We start from the raw sequence: 12500 nt of genomic DNA, 5'->3' as shown, positions 1-12500 counted from the left end.
AGCACAAGTGTGAGTTTTTCGCCAGTTTAAATTGGCATAAAGCTTTATTTTATACAGTAAATCTAAAAGTATATGACCTTAGAGGGTAACTGAGGTTCTAAATGGATTCATGGATTCTTGTAAGGGTTCCTAATAAAGGGTTCCTGTATTCTGGAAAGGTTCTTCAGAAAAGCGTCTCTCAGCTTCTGAAGGAGGTCCTGAGTTCCTCAAAAGTGTTCTTTCAGTTTCTATGACAGTTCTGGATAAAGTTCCCTCAGTTCCTGAAAATGTTCTTCTATTTCTGAAAGTCCCCCGGAGTAGAAGTTGTTCCTCAAATGGTTTGTGAAAGAGAATTGAATTCCTGAATTCAATCCTGAATTTCTGGTGTTTCTGAGGCTAGAAAGAAACTTATCTTTAAGTATGTTTATTAAATATTAAATATATTACAGGAGGATTTTTGAAGATTGAAAGCTAATGTTAAAATGTTGACAAAAATCGACAGTAAGCAGGACTTATGTGGCGATATTAATCCAATAGATTTAAGTGTTATAGTTATAAAACATAAATAAATAAATAAGCAGAATATTATTCCTGTGTGCACTATTAGTAGTAGTCACTATTAAAATAAAATTAAATAAAAATGACATACTGCCGCTTTAAGCATTTTATATCTGTTTAAATATGCATTAAGCAATGAAAGTATATTTAAATGATGTAGTGATGTACAGTATGTTGTGTCAGATGATGTAGTCATGATGATGTGTGTGTGTGTGTGTGTGTGTAGAGTTTCCTCCTCTACATGCTCTTCCTGCTAGTGGTCCTGTTGCTGAACTACGCCGACTCGTCCAAAGACGCCCACCAACTGAGACTGCACACTCAGCTAAAGAACCACCTACACACACAACGCTTCAGCAACATCAGCAGGTGTTCACACACACTAACACACTCGCACACACAACGACACACACACACACACCTTCAACTTCAGTGGAATCGGGTGAAACCTCAAAGTATTATAAGACTTCTGTTTAAACCTGATCGTGATGTTTCTGTGAGCTACAGATATATTACAGTTATAATGGCTAGAAGACTGATTAATGGACGTCCCTCTTCCAACTGACCTCACTATCATCTCTTTTGTGTCTAGACGAGAGGACGTTTGGCCGTGGCTGGCGGACTTCCTGTTGCCACGGTTGCTAGATGGCTCCGCCCTTATGGAGGGGACGGGTAGCCTGCTGCTGGGGAAGCCCCGCCTCCGACAGCAGAGATCCCAACCAGGTGAGAGTGAGAGAGAGAGAGAGAGAGAGAGAGAGAGAGAGAGAGAGAGAGAGAAGTAAGGTAGGGCTTTAATATATGAATATTGTAATGTATTTATTTTAGTGATGAGATTATGTGTTGGTTTGGAGGCTTTTATTATGTAAAATCCAGCAGGACAACTACAATCATTATCATAATCATTATCAGCTTGATAATGATTTCATTTTCTGGCTAACATCACAGACACTCACACACACACACACACACACACACACAATACTATCCTTGTGAGGACATTTCACTGTCAAATATTAGATAATTTTATGCTACATCCTTTAGTTCTTTAAATAAAACCTACAGGTTTTGTAATGAATGTAATTCGTTGTGGGAAGCAGAAAACGTCCCCACAAAGTCAGAGCTGTCAGATATTCCTATACATTCCTCACAAAGATATAAAAACCTACCCACACACACACACACACACACACACACACACACACACACACACACACACACACACACACAGAGAAAAATATCTGGAAGGAGTAAATAGTAAATAAGTCAGTCACTGGAACAGGAATGAAATTCACATATTGCATTCTCATGCGTGTGTGTGTGTGTGTGGTCGTCATTGAGAGTGTACACACAGGGAGCTGAAAATCTTATTTTGCCTTTATGGGTGTAGTGTGTGTGAAGTAAATAAGATGAATATCGTCAATCTCAGCTGTGACTAAATGAGAAACAGGAGCCCGAAATTGAGTTTTGCTTCTGAATAAATAAACACAAACTGGCTTTTGGGTGTCTAGCACATTGCATGATCATTCTAACTCTCTTTCTCCTCTGTCTCCTTCAGCCTGCCCTCCAAGTGGCTATTTTCCAGCTGCTTCCTGGTTTGGGTGTGGCCCAGCAGGATGGGCGGAGTCAGATTCAGGACTGGCGCTGAACTGGAGCCACAGTGTGTCTCAGAGCAGCGGGTAAGAGTGTAACCATGCAGACGGCCTTCAGCTCAGGTGTGTGTACCTGTGCTAATGTTTTTGTCTTTGTGTGTGTGTGTGTGTGTGTGTGTGTAGAGCGTGGCACTGGGGTCAGGTGTCTGTCTACAGCAGCGCTGGGTTTGTACAGGAGCTCAGCAGGAAGATGGACGAATCCAGAGCTCTCATAGAACAACTCCATAAACACCAGTGGCTGGATCCACTGTAAGTACACACACACGTCCGCAGAAGCAGGGGTGCCAATACTTTCACTCGAACGAGAACGGAGAGAATGCTTGAACAGAAACAGCAATTTAAATCTCATCACTGTAAAATTTACTGCAGTAATCAGAAAATGGAAAGATTTGGGTTTATGTGGAAAATCCTGAGTCCTGAAGTACATACAGAATACTTACTTCAGTGTGTGTGTGTTTCAGGACGAGGGCTCTTTTCGTGGAGTTCTCCCTCTATAACACAAACACAGACCTGCTGGCCGTCTTCTCCTTCCTGTTGGAGTTCCCCGTCTCTGAGCGCACTCATTCTAGCGTTAACCTGAAGACCTGCAGCCTGCAGACCCTCCAACGTGGCATAGACCTCCCCTTGTTCCTCACGGTAACCATCAAACACCTTCTCCCACCGTTCCTCAGTTACATTTATATTTCTGGCATCTTATCTGGAGACAGTTTATCTCATTTTATACAACCAAGCAACTGTGGGTTAAGGGCCTTGCTCGGGGGCCCAGCAGTGGCAGTTTGGCAGACCTGGGATTTAAACTTACAACCTTATGATCAGTAGCCCAACACCTTAACCACTAAGCTACTTTCCCCTTCCTCTTTGCGGATCCATGTGCGGTCCCCACCTCGCTTCTCTTCATCTTGAGGGACAGAGTTGAGGGTTACTAACTCCACCTAAAGCCTTCAGACTTTCTCCCTACAGACACTACATCTACATTATCCTACCTCTAATGCTAATCTACTCTATCAGGGAGCAAGCTCTTAGCCCATGTAAAATTACTGCTAATGACCAAGGAAGCTAAATATGTTGCAGCTAATTCACCGGACAAGCTGAATGCTTGCTCTACTTGATTACGTACACTCGTCTTTAGACAGAAAGCAAAGTTCTCTGAATAAAGATTAACTCTGACAGCAGTGAAAAATATAACCAACAAAAGCAGCAGCACAAAACTATTGAGGAGAAAAGGGAAAATAATTTGATATAATTAAACACAGACACGGGCTAGAAGCTTCCGGCAAAGGATTCAAACACAGGAACTACATCGCCGTCTTTCCCTCAGTAAACAATCAGTCTTGGATCTGCTTGTTTCTCTCATCAATTCATTTACATTCCTGGCATTTGGCAGACCTCCTCATCCAGAGCAACTTACATTTCATACAACTGAGTAATTGAGGGTTAAGGGCTTGCCGGCTGGGGCAGCTTGGTGGACCTGAGGTTGAAACTCACAACCTTCCGAACAGTAGTCCAACGCCTTAACCACATCCCCAAGTTAACCTGTCAATCTCTGCCTCCCTCCAGATAACCATTAATCTCACCATTAAATCTAGATGCTAACCATCAATCTCCATCTCCACACCTGTTCTTAACTGTCGCCGTCTGTCTCAGTCCCCCTTCGGTTCCTTGCAGTAACCGTCAATCTCTGTCTGTCCCTCGGTTCCTCACATTTACTGTCAATTGCCGTCTCTCTTCTGTTCCAGACGGCACTGATCAATTTCTGTCTTTCCTCAAAATAACCATCAATCATAATTTCCCCTCTGTTGTCACGGTAACCATCAATTACTGCCACTCAGCCAATGACAACCCTCCTTCACACTAAACTAATGCTCATTTCCTCCATTTCTTTCACTCTCCTAGCTCATCCTGATGATCTTGATAATTTACTTCTCTGTGCGAGAGGGCATGTCCACCCTCAGGCAGGGGTGGGGCTACATCCTGCAAGTGTGGAATCTGGTAGGTGTAGGCACTCTTCTGCTGGCGGCCTGTGTCTCCGCCCTCCACCTCAGTCGCTCTGCTCTTGCCTCTCGCCTCTGGGCGTCGCTACTTCGCCAGCGGGAATCGTTTATTAACTTCTTTCCCCTGGGGCAACAAAGCCAGGTTCTGATTCAGATCAATGCCTTGTTGCTCTTCCTGCTAGTACTGAAGGTACGAAATCAGACACCACACTACACACTGATCTAAGAATTACGGAGGTACCACCAGAGTGGAACTCACATTTAATTGTTTGTGTTTCCTGCTACCGTGTACTCTTTTCTACAGGCGGCTCATCAGCTACGGTTTCTGAGGGAGTGGGCCGTGTTCGGCAGGACTCTGAGGAGATCGGTGTGGGAGATTGTTAGCGTTGCACTCGCTTTGCTCTTGCTGCTGATGGCTTACTCACACACCGGATATCTTGTGAGCATTAGGGCACACACACACATGCACAGATATCAAAAGACAAGCAGATACATACATACATAAATCATGGGGACTATACCCTTCACATCAGAAATATAATGAAATGCAGCTTCTCTAATGCACACACAGCTTCACTCACGTGCTAAAATAGTTGTTGTTTAACTCACATCCTTTGGAAATTGTTGTGGATTACAATTGTTTGCTGAGAATGAACATCCTTATTAAGTGCAAATAGTGGATATAAAAAGTTTAAACACCCCTTCCACCTTTAATGTGACCTAGAACCTGTACAACTCAATTGAAAAACAAGCTGAAATCTTTTAGGGGGGTAGAGTAAAAATAAAAAACTAAAATAATATAGTTGCATATATGGACACCCTTAAACTAATACTTTGTTGAAGCACCTTTTGATTTTATTACCGCACTCAGTCTTTGTGGGTATGAGTCTAACAGCATGGCACATCTTGACTTGGAAATGTTTGCCCTCTCTTCTTTCCAAAAACACTCCAAATCTGTCAGATTGCGAGGGCATCTCCTGTGCACAGACCTCTTCATATCACCCCACAGATTTTCAATCGGATTCAGGTCTGGGCTCTGGCTGGGCCATTCCAAAACTTTAATCATCTTCTGCTGAAGCCATTCTTTTGTTGATTTGGATGTATGCTTTGGGTCATGAAGTTCCTCTTCAGCTTTCTAGCAGAAGCCCGAAGGTTTTGTGCCAAGATTGACTGGTATTTGGAACTGTTCATAATTCCCTCCACCTTGATTAAGAAAAACAGCCCCAAAGTGTGATGCTGCTACCACCATGCTTCACTGTGGGGATGGTGTTCTTTTGGTGATGTGCAGTATTGTTTTTGCGCCAGACATACCTTTTGGAATTATTGCCGAAGAGTTCAACCTTAGTTTCATCAGACCATAACACATTTCCCCACATGCTTTTGGGAGACTTCAAATGTGTTTTTGCAAAATTTAGCCGGGTTTGGATGTTTTTCTTCGTAAGAAAAGGCTTCCGTCTTGCCACCCTACACCATAGCCCAGACATATGAAGAATACAGGAGACTGTTGTTACATGTACTACACAGCCAGTACTTGCCAGAAATTCCTGCAACTCCTTTAATGTTGCTGTAGGCCTCTTGGCAGCCTCCGTGACCAGTTTTCTTCTTGTCTTGTCATCAATTTTGGAGGGACGTCCAGTTCTTGCTTCCTTTTCACTCCTCTGATGCTTTGGAAGCTCTCTGCAGACCATGGCTTTTGCTATAAAATGCTACTAAGAAAATGCCAGAAAAAGCCTACTAGAACAGCTGAATTTATTTGGGGTTAATCAGAACCACTTTAAATGATGGCAGGTGTGCACTGACTCCTGTTTAACATGAGTTTGAGTGAGATTGATTTATTTTCATCACAGAAACCTGGCATTTTAACAGGGGTGTGTGGACTTTTTATATCCACTGTATCTATTATCCCATGCCTAGTTTTTGATTTTTTTTTTTTTATTCTACTTTTATCCAGTCTTTCAAACAGTGCTCAATTCCTACTGGTTCAAATCGTGTTCTTAGTAGCGTTTGAGGGTGGCCTTGGACTGGTCCTTTAGTTCTGTGTGTATGACGATATACTATATATGAAAGTGCCCTTTAGTAGGTGAGCTTTTAATGTTTTTAGAAGAGAACAAGAGTAAACACATGGCATAAATATATTTTGCATTTAAATGCTCCTTTCAAAGAATCCATGTTTGTACTTGTGTGCATTACAATACACAAAGTCAATAGCTTGCAAATTGCCATCTCTTTCGCTCTGACTCAACAAATGGCCTTGATGGATGTGAATTACTGCTTGCGTCTTCCAGAAATAAACAGGTCTAATGAGTCCAAGCAATTACTTAAGTACTCTTGCCCACTCATCCTGTCATTGCCATCTGTAATTTTTTTCCATTCTGCTGTTCTTCTATTGACTTTAGAATGTGTCTCAGTAAAGTATTGACATATAAAATTTCTTTCCTTCTTACTTTCCCCAGCTTTTTCACTCCATTATACAGGGATATGGGACAGTTGGGTCTGCTTGCCTGTCGTTGCTAGGCTCGGGGGGGCGTGGTCTGTGGTCATGGCGAGCAGATCAAGGCCCTTATCCCAGCTCCACTTCCTGCTACGTGTTTCATGTCAGCTTTGCGGCACTGCGTCTTGTCCTGCTGTGGCTGGTGACCTCTGTGCTACTAAGAAACTATCGCAGGGTCCGGGCAGAGCTCTACCGGCCGGCAGTAGACCTCCAGGACTATGAGATGGTGGAACTTTTCCTACGACGCCTCAAGATGTGGATGGGCCTGAGTCGTACTAAAGAGGTGGGTTCATGGTTAGCATAGTTAAAAAAAGGGTGCCATGTGTATATATGAACAGTTTGTGACATGTTTAATTGTATTGAACCCAGAGATTGAACTCAACAGTATGGACAATCCAGTGTATCTTAGCTTTGTTCTTTTGTTCTTTCTTCAATGTAGTTCCGTCACAAGGTGCGTTTCGAAGGTATGGAACTCCCACCATCCCGATCTTCATCCACCAGTGACTGCAAATCCCTTTGTCTTCCTCCTCTTGATGCCCCTGAAGCCCCCCCGACTCCTGACAGTGTCGACTGTGGTTCGGAGGCTTCGTGGCATCCTATGTCCAGCAGCCCTTGCAGTTTAGCTGAGACTCCAGGTCTTAGTTTAGGCCTGACCTTAAGCTTAGGGGTGGTATCAGGAGGTCATGCCTGGAGAGAACGAGCAGAAACTGAGGCCACACTTCGAAGGGTCTTGCCGGCCTTTGATGCGTTGCTGCTGCAGCTGGACAGGGTCAACCAGGCCACAGAGGAATTGTATCACACTGAGTGCCGGCTGGAGAAAGTCCAGAGGAGGAGTAGGAGAAGGAGCCGTGGAGTACACCGCAGTGGTGGTCAGGACTCTCCAGGACAGAGGAGATATCATGGGTCACATAGACGGGCCCACTCGGTAGAGAAATGTCCCCTCAAGGTTGAGAAGGATGGAAACTTGGACAAGGCTCGCCTTAATAGTGAGAAAAGTTCTCACAAAACTGACAGAGGATCCCGCAAGAAAGCTACTGGTGCACACCAGAAAAGTCCTCAAGAAGACTTGTTACCAAAGGATTCAAGTCTTCAAAAGACAGATATGGGTCAACTAGAACCTTCTAGAAAGGTGGAGGCACAAGTCAGTAAGACTGAAATGAATCCTCCCAAGGTGGATTCAAGTCCCATCAAGGTAGAGGAAAGTGTCGTTAAGATAGAAGCAAGTGCCAGTGTGCTCGAAGCAAGTGCAGGTTTGGTGGAAGCAAAGTCCCACAAGACTGCCAAAAGTTCTCATAAGGCTGCCTCAAGCCGGAAGAAGGTTAATCCAATCATTTCAAGAGATGCTGAGACTGTTGGCTGTGCCAGCAAACCAGTTCTTTCTCAGACACAGACCCCCACTACTATCATTGCCCCATCCACTGCCCCCTCTACTGCCCCAAGTTCTGCTATAACAACCCCAGTCCCAATCCCCAGAGCCCTTGAATGGAACCCACCCAGTTATACTGAGGACCTCCCATCCAGCCTTTTCCAACATCCAGCGCACACCTCCACTATGCCCACACGCAAACGGAAGCACAAACCCCCACCTCTGAAAAACAAAATCCATCCCAACACAGACAGGCCTATCTCAGGACACACCAAGCCTTAAGGACTAGAGGGTTTCACTTGCTGGTCTTTTGAAAGGAAGACTGTTAGATTGAAGTCAGGTAAAGAGACAATAAACGGTGGCTATTCTATAAATTGGGGGTTGATGGTTATCCGTTATGGTAAGAGAGGGCCTCGGTGACAGCAGGTTTTGTTGCCAGTCCCTCAAGAAAAGTAGAAAAAAACAGAGCAGCTTAAATGAGAGAGAAGAGAATTAGAAATGTGTCGCAACTTTCAATTTTTGTTCCCCCAGGGCAATGCAGTTTGGCAAAGTCAAAATGGTACACGTTTAGCATGCATTAGCATTAGCAATAAGGTGCTGGTCACCCTTTAGATTTTGCCTCACAAGTCCCCACCCTTCCTTCACCTTGAATGACCTCAACCAGCCCATGGCCCCGGTGGTCAGGAAGGGCTGACTTGACAAGAGCACACCTCGTGCTGTCTTAGCAACAAACTCGCAGGAAGTGATATAGTGTAAGTCTGTCGCAAAATGGCGGACATGTAGTGAGTTTTTGAGTTATGTTCGGTGCCATGTATTATATTAAGTAATGTTTTGTATAAGTAATGTTTGAGTAATAATTTTTTGATGTATCAAAGAAGGAAGCTACACACACACACACACACTTGCACGCACACTAACATATCAGCGTTAAGCACATAGAGCTATGCTTGCAGGTACTTAATGCACGCATAATGCACGTCTTTTACGCTACACAATGCAAGTCAGACACAAACGGTATTCAATCAAATTCTCATTTCTTGAACTCACAAGTGCACGTCTGTAACAGGTTGTGAGGCTGCTAGCATGCTAGTATACTAGCAAACCTCGTTATTAAAAACAAACAAAAAAGTTGAAATAGAACAAGCACCTGGAAGGAACTCTTAAGGAACAAGGAAATGTTGAGCGTAAGAAAGAATACAAAGGATGATGAAAATGAATTATTTTTATTTTTTTAGAAGTGCAAAATCAAGAAAAAGAGAAAGAAGGGATGAAAAGAGGGAAACAGGTCTGAGCATTCTTTACAGTGTAAATAGCGAGAACACACACACACACACACACGACACACTAATGTGTTATTAATCATAATGTTTGTTACTGTTGTGCTTTTTCATTGTTGTCGCCATTTTATTGATGCTTTGGAACGATGTTATTAATTTTATTTAAAAAGCACTTTGTATTGATGTATGTACGAGATTGCTTCGTGAATGTGAGCGGATTTTTTTGTTGTTGTTTTTGATTTGTTTTGAAGTAAATAAGCTTGGTATGAAATCGAATAAGGTCGCTTCGAGAACATTACTCCGCATACTGATTTGCTTTGCTACTCATTTAAGCCTCGAGAAATTTATTTTGATTAAAAAGGAAAAACGTAGCCAAAAACCCCAAAGTACTTTTATACATCGCACTTTATTTCAAATCGAAGGTCTTTGATGCCCCCCCCCCATCCTCGAGTTATTTTACATCAGGAAGCAGATTTGCTCAGTGTTCTTGCTGCGTTTTTCTTGAACTTTCCCAGAAACGTGTTGTTTACCATGGTGATGCTCAGGGACCCTTTAAACAACCCAAACCAGTATAATGCTCCATTTATTTTTTGTTTCCTCTCGATTTTTATTTCTGTGTCATGTTCTTGTTTGTCTTCTGTTGGACATGTGAAGTTTTATTAGAAAAGTTTTTAGCCTGAAAGCCATAACCGTTTTATTTTTAGTTTCGACTTTTTAGATGCAGCTCATTTCCTGCCTTTTTTTTTTCTTTCTTCCTCCTGGCGTGTGTTTGTACATAATGTCGTGCCCTTATGTAAATATTGATTAAAAGAAACCTCCATTCCCATTTTTCTTTCTTTATTCAAGATAACCTGCACTGATGTTTTATTTTCACCTGATGGATTACAGTGTTTTTATTGTTTTTTTTCCCTCCACTTAGCTCTCATGGTTCGAGTCACTCTGATGAAATATACTGTATATATAAATTTTTTTTAATTACACTAATGAAGATGAACAGCTTGGGCTTCTTGATCAATTTATCCGGTACTTTATAGTTTGGTAAATATTTAAGATGAAAATCATTTCCATTTACATGTTTGAAGTGCCAAAGTTTTGTTTTTTTTGCGTGTGTTCATGTTAAATGAATTTGGCTCGTGGCAACACTTGTGGCTGTTTTTTTTTTTTTTGTTTGTTTGTATTGTATCATGCAGTTGTATTCTGTCTGTAGCACTTCGGCTAAAATGCTTTTGCACTTGACAAAGTCAAATAAAGGGATTGACAGCTCAACTCCAGTCCTTTATCATTTTCAAATCCTTTAAGTCTAGGGATTTCGGTGCAATCGTACAAATCACACCCCAATAATAAAAGTTCTATTTATTTTTTTTATTTTTGAGTTCACTTAAAGTCAGTGGATTTTAATGAAATAATATCAAGTCTAAATAAAGGACACCTTGATCCTGTCCCCATTACAGAGTGCTTTATTTCCTCTTAAACACTGGCTTTTTATCGATAATTACAATTTGTAATATACTAATATGCTTTTTACCCATTTACAGTTTACATTTCTGTCATTTGGCAGACATCCTTAACCTTACAATTTATCTGATTTTTATAGAACTGAGCAACTGAGGGTTAAGGGCCTTGTTTATGGGCCCAGCATTGGCAGCTTGGTGGACCTTGTTTTCAAACTCACAACCTTACAATTACTAATCCAACACCTTAACCACTCATCTACCACATCCTGTGGTATGGTTGTGTTTAATGCTATGAAACATCTGCTGGACGAGTCACTTCCTGTTCTCTTACATTACATCAGCTATAATCATCTAAACCTCAGCCTCTGTGCAACTGTGTGGTTTATCTCATTACCAGAAAACTGCAAGGTACAAGTCAACTCCTCCATCCAGTTTCCTATGGCAGAAATCTCACCTGCAGTTACTCAGTCGTAAGTGACAAGAACTTAGTCCAGAAAGACCATGTGGGCAAGGTCATGTCACTGTAGCAGTACCACACTAGCATTATATCACTGTAGAAAACAGAACACAGTCATATTTTGGGGAAGACTTGGTGAAGGTCAACTTATAACAGGAGTCTATAATCTTATCCACAAAGGACGGGTGTGAGAGGAGGTTTTCATTCCAGAAGCCACACCTGAGCCTATTGAAAGCCAGGATCAGTTGATTAAAAGGTGGAATCAGGTGAACTGGAACGAAAACCTGCACCACATTGGCACTTTGTGGATGAGATTGGACATTCCTGTTTTAGGAAGTGTATCTCAAACATCATGTGATAATCATGAAGACATCTTGGTCCCTCAGACAGGCAGAGAATGAAATAGAGCCCCTGTTCAGCCCATTGCTACACTCCCTTCCAGCTTCCTATAGCTGCCCTCATCAGAATATAAAACACTGATGCTTTAATACAAGGCCAAAAACAGAGCAGCACTCACTTACCTCAAACCTGATATTGCACCACACTCTCTCCATCCTCCAGCACTGCTCCACTGATCCCACCATCTGTCTCAGGGTACAAGGAAGACCTGCATCAAGGTTCTTCTCTGTTCTGGCCCCTTGGTGGTGGAATGAACTTTACCTAGATGTCTGAACAGTCGAGTCACTGTCAGTTTACAATCACCGTCTAAAGACCTACTACTGCCTGAAGTACTTAAACTAGCATTTTTCAGCAGAGTTTTAGACTGATGCTATAGTCCATGACCTAGTGATCCAGTCATGGTGTAGCTGTAGTTAATAATAGAAACTTCAAAATGGTCATAAAATGCAATCAGAAATCCGTCCAACAATGAAACATATCAGTGGCAGTGGCGACTTCACTGGAGCAGGGGTTATGATGTTGGACTGGGGCAGGGGTTACAATGTTGGACTGGGGCAGGGGTTACGATGTTGGACTGGGGCAGGGGTTACGATGTTGGACTGGGACAGGGGTTTAGATGTTGGACTGGGGCAGGGGTTTCGAATGGGGCAGGGGTTATGATGTTGGACTGGGGCAGGGGTTACAATGTTGGACTGGGGCAGGGGTTACAATGTTGGACTGGGGCAGGGGTTACAATGTTGGACTGGGGCAGGGGTTACAATGTTGGACTGGGGCAGGGGTTACAATGTTGGACTGGGGCAGGGGTTACGATGTTGGACTGGGGCAGGGGTTACAATGTTGGACTGGGGCAGGGGTTACGATGTTGGACTGGGACAGGGGTTT

The 12500-nt window shown here is 42.8% G+C and overlaps 1 protein-coding gene across 1 annotated transcript in view; it reads left to right on the top strand.

Moving 5' to 3' along the window:
* pkd1a (polycystic kidney disease 1a) overlaps nt 1–10579 on the top strand; it is an 82948-nt gene extending 72369 nt beyond the window's left edge. Inside the window, exons 39-47 of the mRNA XM_058380581.1 lie at nt 764–903; nt 1127–1257; nt 2090–2210; nt 2307–2432; nt 2645–2819; nt 4077–4364; nt 4479–4613; nt 6628–6948; nt 7105–10579. Coding sequence (XP_058236564.1) covers nt 764–903; nt 1127–1257; nt 2090–2210; nt 2307–2432; nt 2645–2819; nt 4077–4364; nt 4479–4613; nt 6628–6948; nt 7105–8313 — 2646 coding nt within the window. The 3' untranslated portion in view covers nt 8314–10579. The remainder of the gene's footprint in view (nt 1–763; nt 904–1126; nt 1258–2089; nt 2211–2306; nt 2433–2644; nt 2820–4076; nt 4365–4478; nt 4614–6627; nt 6949–7104) is intronic.
* Nucleotides 10580–12500: the final 1921 nt, after the last annotated feature.

This window comes from Hemibagrus wyckioides, linkage group LG26 (genome assembly GCF_019097595.1).
Source record: "Hemibagrus wyckioides isolate EC202008001 linkage group LG26, SWU_Hwy_1.0, whole genome shotgun sequence".
Classification (NCBI taxonomy): Eukaryota; Metazoa; Chordata; class Actinopteri; order Siluriformes; family Bagridae; genus Hemibagrus; species Hemibagrus wyckioides.
This window is presented reverse-complemented; position numbering and strand designations above follow the sequence as displayed.